General features: G+C 41.9%; 1 protein-coding gene across 1 annotated transcript in view; it reads left to right on the top strand.

Moving 5' to 3' along the window:
- The window catches only part of LOC126183586 (uncharacterized), a 151,626-nt gene that overhangs the window by 59,693 nt on the left and 78,512 nt on the right, over nt 1-13,421 (top strand). Inside the window, exons 5-7 of the mRNA XM_049925684.1 lie at nt 3,342-3,493; nt 4,277-4,409; nt 10,205-10,347. Coding sequence (XP_049781641.1) covers nt 3,342-3,493; nt 4,277-4,409; nt 10,205-10,347 — 428 coding nt within the window. The remainder of the gene's footprint in view (nt 1-3,341; nt 3,494-4,276; nt 4,410-10,204; nt 10,348-13,421) is intronic.

Raw genomic sequence — 13,421 nt, 5'->3', positions numbered from 1 at the left:
CTTCTTCCAGGGCAATCTGTCGCTCGATAAAATGCCACGCTGTATATCCACAAGAAATCATTTTTCCGCAGTCTGCAAAAAAATTTTGGAATTTACACATAGACCTCCAGTTGTGGTGCGAGTTAGCCAGTGGAGTTCAAGCCTCCTCACCGTTGCCCAAGAATTCATGGTGTGACTATAATTAAATCCATCACATCTTTTCTTTACAAGCAGCAAATGTATGGGTGTGCATTACATGCTAACACCTAAGAGCACGGCTTGATTCGTTTATCGATCATCGCCCTCATTCCACTTTTTTTTTTTCTTTATTGTATTTCAATTCCCCATCGGGGTGGGCTGGCAGCAGCATATGCGCTGCTCTTCAGCCGAAAGACATAGAACAAACAATAGAAGACAGTGAAAAATATACAAAGGAGAGAATATGGTGAACATAGATATAAAAAAGGGGGAACATCATGGAAGGCAATTGACAAAAAAAGGGGCGACTGTAAAATGGAGATAAAAAACTGTTTAAAAGTAGCGCACACAAAAAGCCACACACTGCGAAAATTAAAAGAACACAAGGCACAGTATGACTGGAGCATAAAAAGTATCGACGGATGGCGTAGCAGATAACAAACACTGACAGCGAACCTCAAGGCAGTACACAATTAAAATCACACCTCTTGGCGCACAGGAGAAGCAGCAGTAAACAACACCCCGGTGGCACACTGACGATGATCAAAACGGAGGATCTGCCAGGCACAAGGAGATGAGGGAGACCGGAAGAAGGGAGGGAGGGGAAGAGAGGGGGGGAGATGGGCGGGGGGCGCGCTGAAGAGGGCCAGGTAGGAAGGGATGTGGGAAGGAAAGAGGCAAGTATGGGGTGCAGTGTCAGTTGTCCTTATAGCATAGATGAGAGCACACGAGATTGCTCAGCCTTTGGCTCGTGTTCGATTCTTACTACCGTCCCGTGTCCAATTTGTGTATCGCTCTCTTTTCGGTTTTAGAAAACTAAACGAAGTACACGTTTGGCGGCACCGCCTCTGGCGAGCCGCTTGAATTAGCGCGCGCAACGGCCTGACTGACTACCTTAAATGCTAACTAATTGGGAAACGGCGCCACGTATCTAATTTTTATCTTAACAACTATTTGTCAGCACATTCTACGCTGCAACATCCTTACGAGCTTTTAGAACTGTTTCTGACCACCCTGTCTAGCGTAAGTGACGCGTGGTTCTGAGGACACCTTCGTCTTACTCGTCTCCTTCAAGCCAACAAATCTGCTATCGCATAACAGTGTATTTTTACTGGTAATTCGATGAAACACAACGAATCATACGTTGACCTATATTTCAAACTTTTGGGGCTCTGAAACTTCCTGGCAGATTAAAACTATGTGCCAGACCGAGACTCGAACTCGGGACCTATGCTGTGAGGACGGGTCGCGAGTCGTGCTTGGGTAGCTCAGATAATAAAGCACGTGCCCGTGAAAGGCAATAGCTCCCGAGTTCGAGTCTCGGTCTGGCACACAGTTTTAATCTGCCAGGAAGTTTTCATTTCAACGCACACTCCGCTGCAGAGTGAAAATTTCTTTCTTTTGGGACTGTTGTCAATGAACCAGCGGAAATGCTACTGTGGGAGACCCTTATCAATCGTGACGGTGGTTTCCAGTTAGATAATGGACGGAGTCCTGCCGTAGAAAAACTTTGTGTTCTACAAAGCCGCCGTCGTTCTGCGATTTTACAATGTGAAGACGATCGCTCTGACATCAATAAGGAGAGCTTCCACCACGAAGGGCGCTCACAGCTATGCACAGACTTGTAGCAGAAGCACGTGAGCCCTAACAACACATGCGTAGTGACAGCTGTGACAACTGAGTACATCACGTATGCGCCGACGGGGTCTTAAATAGGGAAACTCAGTGTACTTTCGCCAGAAACCAGCCGAAAATGACAGAGCGGGATGCCTCAGTGGTTGGCACACTGGACTAACATTCGGCAGCTCGATGTTCCATATCCTAGTTCGGCCATCCAGAATTAGATTTTCCGTGATTTCCCTAAATCGCTCCAGGTAAATGCGGGGATGGTCCCTTTGAAAAGGACACAGCCGATTTTCTTTTGCCAACCTTTTGTAATCCGAGTACGTGCTGCCTCTCTAATGACCTCGCTCTCGACGGGAGGTTAAACACTAAACTTCATTCTTTTTACACCTGAAGATGGCCAGACAACTCTGTGCCGAAATTTCGTGGCAACAAGCTGCTGACATCCTGCAGTTAGCCCTAAATTTCGTGGAACATCCGTCAACTTTTCCCGTGAAATGTGCATTTTGAAGAATGCGGTGTTGAGAGTAGTGATGGAACAGCAATTACACCGCTATACATACAACGCGTGCAAGAAATGGGCCAGTTGATTTTGAGCTTAGATATCAGTTTCATCAACAGAGTGTGCTGTACTGCAAGCATTCAGACAGATGGTCGTCACTTTGAACAGTTGGTATGAGCTTATATTCTTGCTATAAGGTATAAGTTCTTTATGTCAATAAAATTAAATATTCATTTCTGACCCTTAGTTCCTCATCTTAAAATGCCCGTTTAGGATGCTCTATCACCCGTATAACGTTGAATTCAAGTGAGAATCTCTGGAAAGAAGACGACGTTCTCCTCGCGGAACACTATTGAGAAACTTGGGAGAACAGGCTGTCTGCAGAACGATTCTTCTGCCAGCGACGTACGTTTCACGTCAAGACCACATGCATGAGATAAGAGAAATTAGGACTTGTAGGGAGGCGTATAGGCAGTCGTTTTTCCCTCGCTCTGTTTGCGATTGTTACAGGAAAGTAAGTGACCAGTAGTGCTACAAGGTATCCTCCGCCACACACCACATGGTGGCTTGCGAAGTATGCGTGTAGATGTAGATATAGAATAATAACTCTCAACATGAATCCTGTATTGTTTTTCCCTGGGTATGAAAGGATGAAACAGTTAAATACCACACACTGGGCGCTCGTCTTCAACGAGACCTAATTCTGACTAATATATCAGAATCTTCCCACATGCTGGAAAGCGCAGCTTATCACAATATATTTATGCTTCATTCCAGTAGTATGTTTTTGGATGTCTCTAAGCCTGCCACAAGTAGGAAAACATTACATTGGAGTGAGCTTAATATCCCACGTCATTATAGATCCGCGAAACATTTTAGAGGAAACCCTAAGGGGGCATGCGTGGTTACTTAAAAGTTTTTGCATTTGTGGTTCATGTGGTAAGCCATCGTTGTAGACTATTTGAGACAGAATTTGTTTTATTAATGAATATTTTCAGGCAAGATTCAAGTTTTAAAACACTTGTCTATCTATTTCCAGATGTTTAAACGAATTTGCTTTCGTTTGTCGATCTGCAACGTACGATGCATCTGCTAGGAGATGTTCTCTCAGCAAGTTCACGTGGAGAGCTCGCCCTGATCTTCTCGAAGATGATCCAAACTCTGATTACCTGGAAAACACTTGCTTGGATGGTAATACCTTCAGCTTCTTACGAGATTTTTATCTTAAATTATGCATAATGTATTTACTTACTGTCTTGTCAGTTACGCAATTATTTTAGAGTGAGCCAAAGTACAACAGCCGACAAAAGTGTACAAGAAGAATTTTTTCCTGAAATAAAAGATTAACAAAAAAGGTATCTGTACAAATAAAAAAGATAAGTATTGCGAACTCTCAGGTTTTCTCGGCGTGACTGATTAATGGTATGCTTCCAGGTATACAGCCGTGTTGTTTTGTCACCGTATCATGCACAACGCATAATACATAAACAACAACTCGGCTGCATACCCGGAAGCACGTCATTAAGATTAGCATTTCTTACTATCAGAATCTGCCAAAATCGCTTCATGTGATTTCAGACTTTCACAGAAATTTTTTCTGACCAGATATCAAGAGTATGACTCATAAAACACGCCTGTCAACTACGGGAGACTCATCTGTCAAAATAATTTTGTGTCTTGGCTTCGTAATAAACGTTTCGTTTCAGTGTAAATCACAATATCTGTTCATAAATTGGAAATAAACAGCGCTAATTTATTGAAACACTCGGTAAAGCATATTCCAGTAAGTTTAAATGCAATTACATTCAAGAAAAACGGGTAAGACAGACATCAATTGGCGAAAAATTATGGAACCTATTCTCACGAGGATATGAGGGAGCGAAGTCTCCTAAGAGGCGTAATTTGGCACATGTTTAAAATAAAATGTTTTGGCCCTTACGTGATATTTTGTAACATTTTCTTTCCTTCTTTCAGCACAAAGACGGTGCGACGGTCTCACTGTTTTCATCAAAGAAGAAAATAAACGACTAGGTGGACCATTCGAAATAGACATTTTTAGCAATCTGACTGTTGAAGAATGCCAAAGTCAGTGCGTATGGTCTGAAAAGTAAGTCTTAAAGCTTTATACAATCATCTCATTACTTCCTTCTTTCGTTAACAGCCTGATAATTTCTCTTATATGTTCCTTACAGTTCCAGTTTCTATGGTTGCTGGACCCAGCTTTATAATGTTATTCGTTCAGATATTTCCGCTCACAAACGCATTTCTTTCGTTATCACAAGGTTGAGACACCATCAGTTGGTTAGTTCATTTTTGTCTGTAACGACAATGCATCTCATGCTAGGTAAGATCGATCATTAATCATCGCCCGCTGAATATTTTTCAGTGTCAGATAACTGAGTGTTTCAAAGTAATCACCAGGAGATTTCATTCTTATTAGGCGTTTCATTTAATTGTGCAACGGAAACAATGAATGCCTCTTCATAACAGCTTTACATTCTGATTTGAGTACTACTCCCTACTATTTTCAACCTTACCAACCTCTGTACCCTTTTCAGTATATTATTGCTGGACATGAAAGTCGCAACCTCAGTAAACTACTTAATTTTCCGTATAAATACTTCTCAAGAACTACATTATTGCTACTCTTAGGTGCGATAGTCGATATCTCAACAACAGTGCTGCTACAAAGTTTTGCCTTCGTCTTTCTTGTCTGCTCATTACTTTTACACTGATGAGCCAAAACATTGTGGACACTGCTCAACGTGAGGCTGAAGGCGTTCCGGGCACGCGGCGCGGTAAGGAAAATACAGGGTGTTCATAAATGAATATCGGGGATTTAACGCTTTATAATATTTATTATATTAAACTTACAGCTATAAATGAAATGTCAAATGAAAGAGAAACTCAAACAGTTTTACCAAGAACCTTATAAATGTTCAGTGTGAGGACCATTTGTCACACGGAACACATCAAGTCTATAATCGAGTTCTTCCCAAACGTTGATAAGTGTCTCTTCAGTGATTGTAGCAACAGCTGCTTCAATCGGTTTCTTAATTCAGGGAGGTCTGCTGGTAGCGGAGGCACGTACACACGATCCTTGATGAAGCCCCAAAGGAAAAAATCTCATGGCGTTAGGTCGGGTGAACGTGGAGGCCATGCAAAGCAAGCCCTGTCATTGGGCCCCTTGCGGCCTATCCAGCGCTTGGGTACAGTGAAGTTCAACCAATGGCGTACTTCGATATGCCAATGCTCACATTGAACATTTATAAGGTTCTTGGTAAAACCGTTTGAGTTGCTCTTTCATTTGACATATCATTTATAACTGTAAGCTTAATGTAATAAATATTATAAAGCGTTAAAACCTCGATATTCATTTATAAACACCCTGTATATAAGCGGAGCTGACACGAATGGGGAATCAGTCTAACGACGGTACGGGCCAAAAATGGGGAAATAAACTGACATAAGCGACTTTTACGCCCGGCGCCTCGAGCATCACGGAAATGACGATGCTGATCAGCTGTTCGCATGGTACCATGGAAAACTGTTTAACGATGGTGAAACCACGAGTTAGCGACAGAGATTTGAACGACCACTGTTCACCACAGATCGTGGAGGTCGGAAGCTTGCCTGCTCTCTAAAACAGGATAGGCTGCGATGTGTAGCAGATATGATGACAGAGTATGGTGCTGGTGCAGGCACAAGTGTTTCAGAGCATACTATTCATCGTGCATTCTTGAAGATGGGCACCGCAGTAACGGACTCCTGTGCGTTCCCATGTTGACCCAACGACATTGCCAGTTACGATTGCCGTGGACGAGTGATCGTTGAGAGTGGGTTTTGTGTCACTGAAAACACGTCGTTTGGTCAGAATCACGTTTCTTGTTACAAGTCAATGATCGTGCCCGGGTACGCCATCGTCCAGTTGCTCGAATCGTGCTCCGCGCCACGAACGCAGACCGGTGGAGGCAGTATTATGCTATTGGGGATAGTCACCTGGACTTCTATGGAACCTATAGTAACAGGCACTGTGACAGCGGACTATGTGAACATTATTGCGGACCGCCTGCATCCCTTTATGCCTGATGTCTTCCCCGACGGCAATGGCATCTTCCAGCGAGATAACTATCCTGGTCGCTAGGTCAGAATCGTGATACAGTGGTTTTATGAGCACGATAGTGTACTCAGTTGATGCTTTGGCCACGAAGTCCTATTGATCTGAATGCAATGGGAAACGTTTGGGACGCTATCGAGCAGCAGCTCTGCAACCACAAACCACTGGCCCGTAATTTACAGGAATGACGCAATACGTGTATGCACACGTACTGCCACATAATACCTCCAGAAGCCTACCGAGGACTTGTTGAATCCATGCCACACAGTGGAGCTACTGTGGTGATCGCTGTGATGGCCTTCAAACCTACATCCATCCCTTATAACACAGGAGATATAGTAACACGTAGGAGTTGCCTGCGCTTCTCAGCCAATATCTGTAATATATTCTCAAAAGACAACATAATAATTATCGTTTCTTCACTCGTTTCAGTTACATCGAATACATCAATAACTGCGAAAAATCTGCATCCATATTGTTTTTTGTAACATTTATATAAGTGGAAAAATATATGCATATTAGTTAAAATAATAATACCAACTTTTTGTATTGCTTCTCGCTTGTTTCGCGGCGCTACAAATAACTTTGCTGGATTTTTCCATTGTTCCTTTGGCTCTTTCGTTAACCTTTTAAGTTATTAAGCATTTTACTTGTAGATCCAGAAGACATAAATCTAATAATATTAACCCCCAAGAATTAATCATGCTCTGGGAGCAGGCTTGGCCAGAAAGTCTGTATACCAAATTACAGGTGCCATAGCTGGCTGTTATACTAACTTTGACTAACTCTAAGGTGCAGACATAAATATGATCTGCATAATCTCGTAAACATTCCTATGCTCCAGTATGAGACTGGTAGACACTGATGTTTCGTAATCCACATAGAAATGCATCTTAAGAGATGACTCCTCTTACATTGCCCTTTTAAACAAGCATGTGCCATCAGTTAGTTTAGTATTATATATGCATCAGAGCGTACAGTTTTACGTACGATAAGGAGCACTGGTTTATCAGAACATATTAAAAACCTGTCGAAGAGCCAAAGATGTTATGAAAAATCAGTGTGCATTGGAATAAGATACTTTAACTTCAAATATGTGTACAGTTAAATAAAACTTGTTGCAGCCCACAGAAAAGAGTTAACCTCTAAGGAAACTGTGTCACTGCGGTTCTGCTTAAGGTGCTTCCTTCAAATAATGATCTGTAGCTGTTAGATCTCAAGGCAGAAGAATTCTGTGTTCGCCTGAAAAGTAACGTACGTTTTACAGTAACATCAACATTAAAGACTGCTCTCCCACGTTTTAACAAAGAAGAGGTGAGGATGTCAGTCCAACAAATCTTGGACGTGTAATTGCGTTTGCGAGAAAAGTTGCAATAAATAAAAAATCTTGACATTTGTATCTCCCTGTACAGTTAGGAGTTCTTCTCATCCTCCAGAATGTAGGTCCACCTCGAACTCCACTCAGGTTCTCTTTCGCGTTTTTACGTTAACTTGAGACGCTATCGATACTGATAATAAGAGTATATATAGTAGAAAGAGAAAATATATTATCTATAGACTTAGAAAATCTCAACACATCTTACAAAGTATGCAGACTCCAACCAAATACAGTCTGCGCATTCCACTTAAACAACAGAATTGCATACCAACAGCTCAATGTGAACTTTTGTCAACAGAGTATTAGACACTATTTCCAGCCTAAATATTTCGGTGTCACACTCGATCGGTCTTTGACATGTAAAAGACACGTGGAAAACACTAGCCAAACGCTAAAGACCCAAAATAATATCACAAACAAACTTGGTGGCACAACCTGGGCTGCTGAAACATCCACTCTACTGACTGCAGCTCCGACATTAGTGTAACCACTAGCAGAGTACTGAGCCCCAGTGTGGCAACACAGTGCTCGTACAAGGAAACTAGGCATCCATCTGAATGAATCAATGAGAATTATTACACCGATCCCTTGTCTGAACACCATCAGTAACATTCCACCATCTGAATTGCGACCCGAAGAAGCAACCGGTCGAAAATGAAGGAAGCTGCATCATCCCGACTGCCCCGAAGGCTTCCCAGTTCATACAGTCTTAAATGACCGGCCTCCAGACCGCTTGACATCGCGCACTCAACTGTGGCATAATGGAAGAAACAACAAGAAGTTTGACCTTAAAGAAGAGTGGTGCAAGAGATGGAACGCTGCAACAATAAAAGATCAATGTGTTCAAGATCCATCTGCCAGTCTACTAGAATTTGATCTGAAGAGAAGTGATTAGACACGATTAAACAGGATAAGAACCAGTAACGTCAGGTGCAGTGCTCTGATGCACAAGTGGTGACTCCGAGACTCTCCAGCCTGCGGTTGTGGGGCCCAAGACCAAACCGTACTGCATGTTGCACAAGATTTGGTACGTAGGCATCCGCAACTGAGAGGCATGATAATTAATTTAGAGAGATCTACTTCCGTTGTACTAATTATTTATTCAAACCACGACCGGTTTCGGGATTTTAAAATTCCATCTTCAGGTGTTCTATATGATTGTATTTGGTAACACATAACATGCCAACTACTAGTAGTTGGCGTTCCTACTGTGCGGCTGCCCGACGGCGGACAGTTTGTTACCAAATACAGTAATTTTATACACTTGAAGATGAGATTTTAAAATCCGGAAATCGGTAGTGGTTTGAATAAATAATTAGTACAAATGAAGTGGACTTCTCTAAATTAATTAATGTTCAGCATATTGTCAGATACTGCTCTCTGAGAAAGTACCGAGGACCCTTCAGTGCTTTTATAAATGTTTCTCCCTCTGCTACCAATTGGCTTCATTCATTAGATGTTAAACTCTGATTAAATGTGTGTGTTTTAATTAACAGCCCTAATCTTGTAGTTTAAATGTCATCCATTCAGTATTATTGAATTATTAACTTTAAGAATGTGTACATATTAGCTCTGTCCCTAATTTCTTAAATTTATGATTTTAAATTGTATGTATTTCGTAATATTTGATAAATAAATACAGTAGAGTATCGACTATCTGAAAAAATCGGTAATGGAGGGTACCCGGTTAACTGATTTTTCGGATAATCAATCATTTACGAAAACATATTGTACCAATGTTCATATAAATTTCAAACACAGAAACGATAAATTTAACACGAAACTGTACTATACATTTTGCATCATACGCCTTATAAATAACACAGAGGACTGACTACATAGCCTAGTCTGAAAAGACCAAAACGGCCATTAGAGGTGAGACTTTTTTGCCGCTAAATCTCGCAAACACTTCAAAGACAGCAATTGGAAAGCATCAGGTCCTTCTTCTTGTCGAAGCCTGTTCATAGCCGTCTCAAGGTACCGTCACTGGATGGTTCTTTCCCGGCACGGTCGCTGTCGCAAGAGCGTCGGTCGTCGATGACACTGGCAGTCATTTCATCACATTCGAGTCAGTCTTGAATATTTTCCTGATCGCATTCTTCAATTTCTGAAAATTCCATAGTTTCCAACAATGACGACTGGCAAGGAGGGGAAAACCGCCGAATTGGTCTGCCTATCGTGGAGCCAACCCAGTGTCTGCGGAACTTCTATATAACACGCGCGCAAATTTAAACTTGGCGCATGAAACGCTTTTGGTGAACCGATGTTTCGGTTGACAGATATTCAGATAAATGATGCTCTACTGTTCTGACTACAAATCAAACGGTATCTTCTGCCTCGATTAGTTTGTCACCTAGCGTTGCCATACGCTTACAAGAACAGCTTTTATGATATGTTTTGTTAACAGGTTCTTTTGTCGCGCAATTGAATACAACGAACAGACTCAACTGTGCATTCTTCTGGAAGAGGACTCCATGTCTCAGAGAGATGACCTGCAGACGAGCAACAGCCCATCACATCACTTATTTGACTTGGTGTGCCTGGATACGTGTAAGTGGCTTTGTTCGACCCACATGAAAACTGGTGCACGTAATGAGATACTTTAAATCGGTAACAGAATAATCTGTCATCCTGAATTCCAGTTTAATTTTATGTGGCAATAACATATTGCACTCAAAATTCAAAATCAAGATGTAGTTTATTTTGTTACCCATGATGTATTTCGAAAATTAATTCCAATCTTCAACTGATAACAGCTTTATATCATTACATTAAGATGTGTACTTTATAACGAACAAGATTTAATCTGACAAATCACAAAATTCAAAACTGCACTGCTAAGAAGGCACACATTGGCATCTTACTGTAACAACGTAAACTTAATATTACTCGTAGATTAGTGTGATTTTCCGACTCGTGATGACAACAGAAAAGTTTAATCTAAAAGTAAGAAGTAATTTTATAGTGTGATTTTCTTTATTAAAATCGGGTACCTGGCAGTGTGTCTGTAGAATGCCGCACTGTTTTTCTTCATTTGTGTACTCATGCGCATATTAATTAACACGATGCACTTTCTTGCTAGGATACAATTTTGTGTTTTTTATGCCTAAATACGTTTCACAGTTGTTTCTGCATCTTCAGTGACCGTTATTTTGTATTTTTTGCGGTTCTGATAGTAGAAATTACTTCAGTTTAGAATTTGTGGGCACTAAATTTATCGCTACTGGTTATGTTATACTTCTACATCTGAAAACTGTATTAAATGCGGTTCATGGCAGTTCGCCTTTATTTATACAGGATGAACCCGAACTCCATCGACAAATTTTCGGGGATTGTTCAGAGATGTTTTCTGAGTGTTTTCGTGTAAGTGACTGTGGTCTCTGGTGGCTCATTACAGAGTAATGATGTAATAATGTCTCGAACAGATTGTTATCCCAACAACCTTTGTTTTTGTGAAAAATCCTCCACAACAACGTAAAAGCCTGTGATATGCAATTACAAAAACGTTCAGTAATAACACAGAGCAATGCATAAAATCTCAGATGAAGCAAAAGTTCTGTGCTGTGGCCGCCGTCCCTACGGAAACAGCACAATGTAACGTCGTCGTGTCATTCTTCCACTGCATTCAGTGAACACATGCGCGAGGCGCATCTCGGCCAGCATTTCATAAGTAAGCCTATCCACACTACTGTGTGTAACTGTTGACGTACAACTAACACTGCAGGAAGAACAATCCCGATATAGAACCAAACAATCTTGAATGCGATATTGAAGGCAAAAAGTAAAGTGGGTGAGTGGACGAACATCTTCCAGTTGAAAAATGGCACCACGATGCTGTCCTGTGAGAGGTAACACATGAGGACGCAGGATGTACTGTTGTACTGTTAGTTTCCTCTGTCAATGTCAGCCTTCACCCAAAGCCATACAAGATGGTTCTCCCACACACTGACTCCAGCAGTAACACAGCTGTGCCTCTCCAAAACATGCGAAGATTGAGACCTCTCCCCACATCGCCACCATACTCGATGACGATGATCATCCCTGGTAGTGCAGAACACAATGCTATGCCATACCCTACTCTGACTGCTGCTGGTCTCAGACCAATGATGTGGGATGATACTGAAAGCTGCAGGGAGTTTATTACTTGCTCTCGGATGGCAGGTGCAGATGTGAAGAGGTTAAGATGTGCTTGCTGCACAATACGGTGAATCTCTTTTGTCGTAGTCAGATGCGGTCGGCCGGAACCTTGACAAGTATGCCTCCCGTCACGTTCCCACGCAGTCCAACATTGGGCCACTGTCACATCCGAATGCCGCACAAACCTGTGCGATTCGACCAGCTGGTCAAATGGAGGGCCACAATGAGAAGCCTTTCAGACTCTGTGCCAGGTGCTGGTAACGGCGTCTCTCACGAATACGCGACATATCTGCGTTCTTCACAGCGATCACTCAATGTCTGATGTTGTTCACATCCCAGGCCTAGTAATATCACTGAACTCTAACAGTACTAATACACTGTTGATGGCTTTCGTACCCATTACAGAGAATTGCAACCCTAATCATTTACATACCCACCAATGGCGCATTCATTTACAAAGTATTACATTGGCATCCGATGATGTGTTCTGGTTGCTTCTCTTTTTGTGTCAGGCAAAGTACAGGGTGTATCAAAAAGAATCATCTGATTTGGCACGTCTATATTTCTGAAACTAAGAAACATATACAATGAATTTCATTTTTTGATGAACGGGAAACTCAAAACGTTTTTTTCGTATCTTTTTATAGGTGTTCAACACGTCTCCCTTGAGATGCATGGCCTATGTCAGTATTGAAATTGTTCCCTCACTGCAGCGAGCACGTCTTGAGTTACAGCTTCCACAGCTGCTGTTGTGCGATGTCTTAGTTCAAAAATGGTTCAAATGGGTCTGAGCACTATGGGACGTAACATCGGACGTCATCAGTCCCCTAGAACTTAGAACTACTTAAACCTAACTAACCTAAGGACATCACACACATCCATACCCGAGGCAGGATTCGAACCTGCGACCGGTGCGGTCGCGCGGCTCCAGACTGAAGCGCCTAGAACCGCTCGGCCACACTGGCCGGCGCGATGTCTTAGTTCATTCATTGTTGTTGGTAACAGAGGCACATAAACAGAGTCTGTTATAAACCCAACAATAAATAATCATAGTCAGGTCCGGTGACCTTGGAGGTCAGTAATGTAAACCTGAAACATTTGGTATAGTAATACTTAGATTTAAAAATTCCCGCACTTCCAGATGCCAGTATTTCCGTGCCACATCCTGTTCGTAAACTAAGTCGTTCGAATCAGTCTCCAAATGTGGGGAAAGGAAGTTCTCAAGCATATCGAGATATGTGCTTTCTGTAACAGCGTTCTCGGCAAAGAAAAATGGACCATACACATTTTCCCATGAAACTGCACAAAACACATTAAATTTTGAAGAATTTCTCTCATGTCGTACAACCTATGTGGTTGTTAGGTACTCCATATTCTCCCATTATGACTGTTCGCCTTTCGATTTAAATGGAATGCTGCCACTAAACACTAAGAGTGGAAGAAAACTGTCATCCTCCATATTGGCAAGAACGAAATTACAGAGAGCC

Source organism: Schistocerca cancellata, chromosome 4 (assembly GCF_023864275.1).
Source record: "Schistocerca cancellata isolate TAMUIC-IGC-003103 chromosome 4, iqSchCanc2.1, whole genome shotgun sequence".
Taxonomy (NCBI): Eukaryota; Metazoa; Arthropoda; class Insecta; order Orthoptera; family Acrididae; genus Schistocerca; species Schistocerca cancellata.
This window is presented reverse-complemented; position numbering and strand designations above follow the sequence as displayed.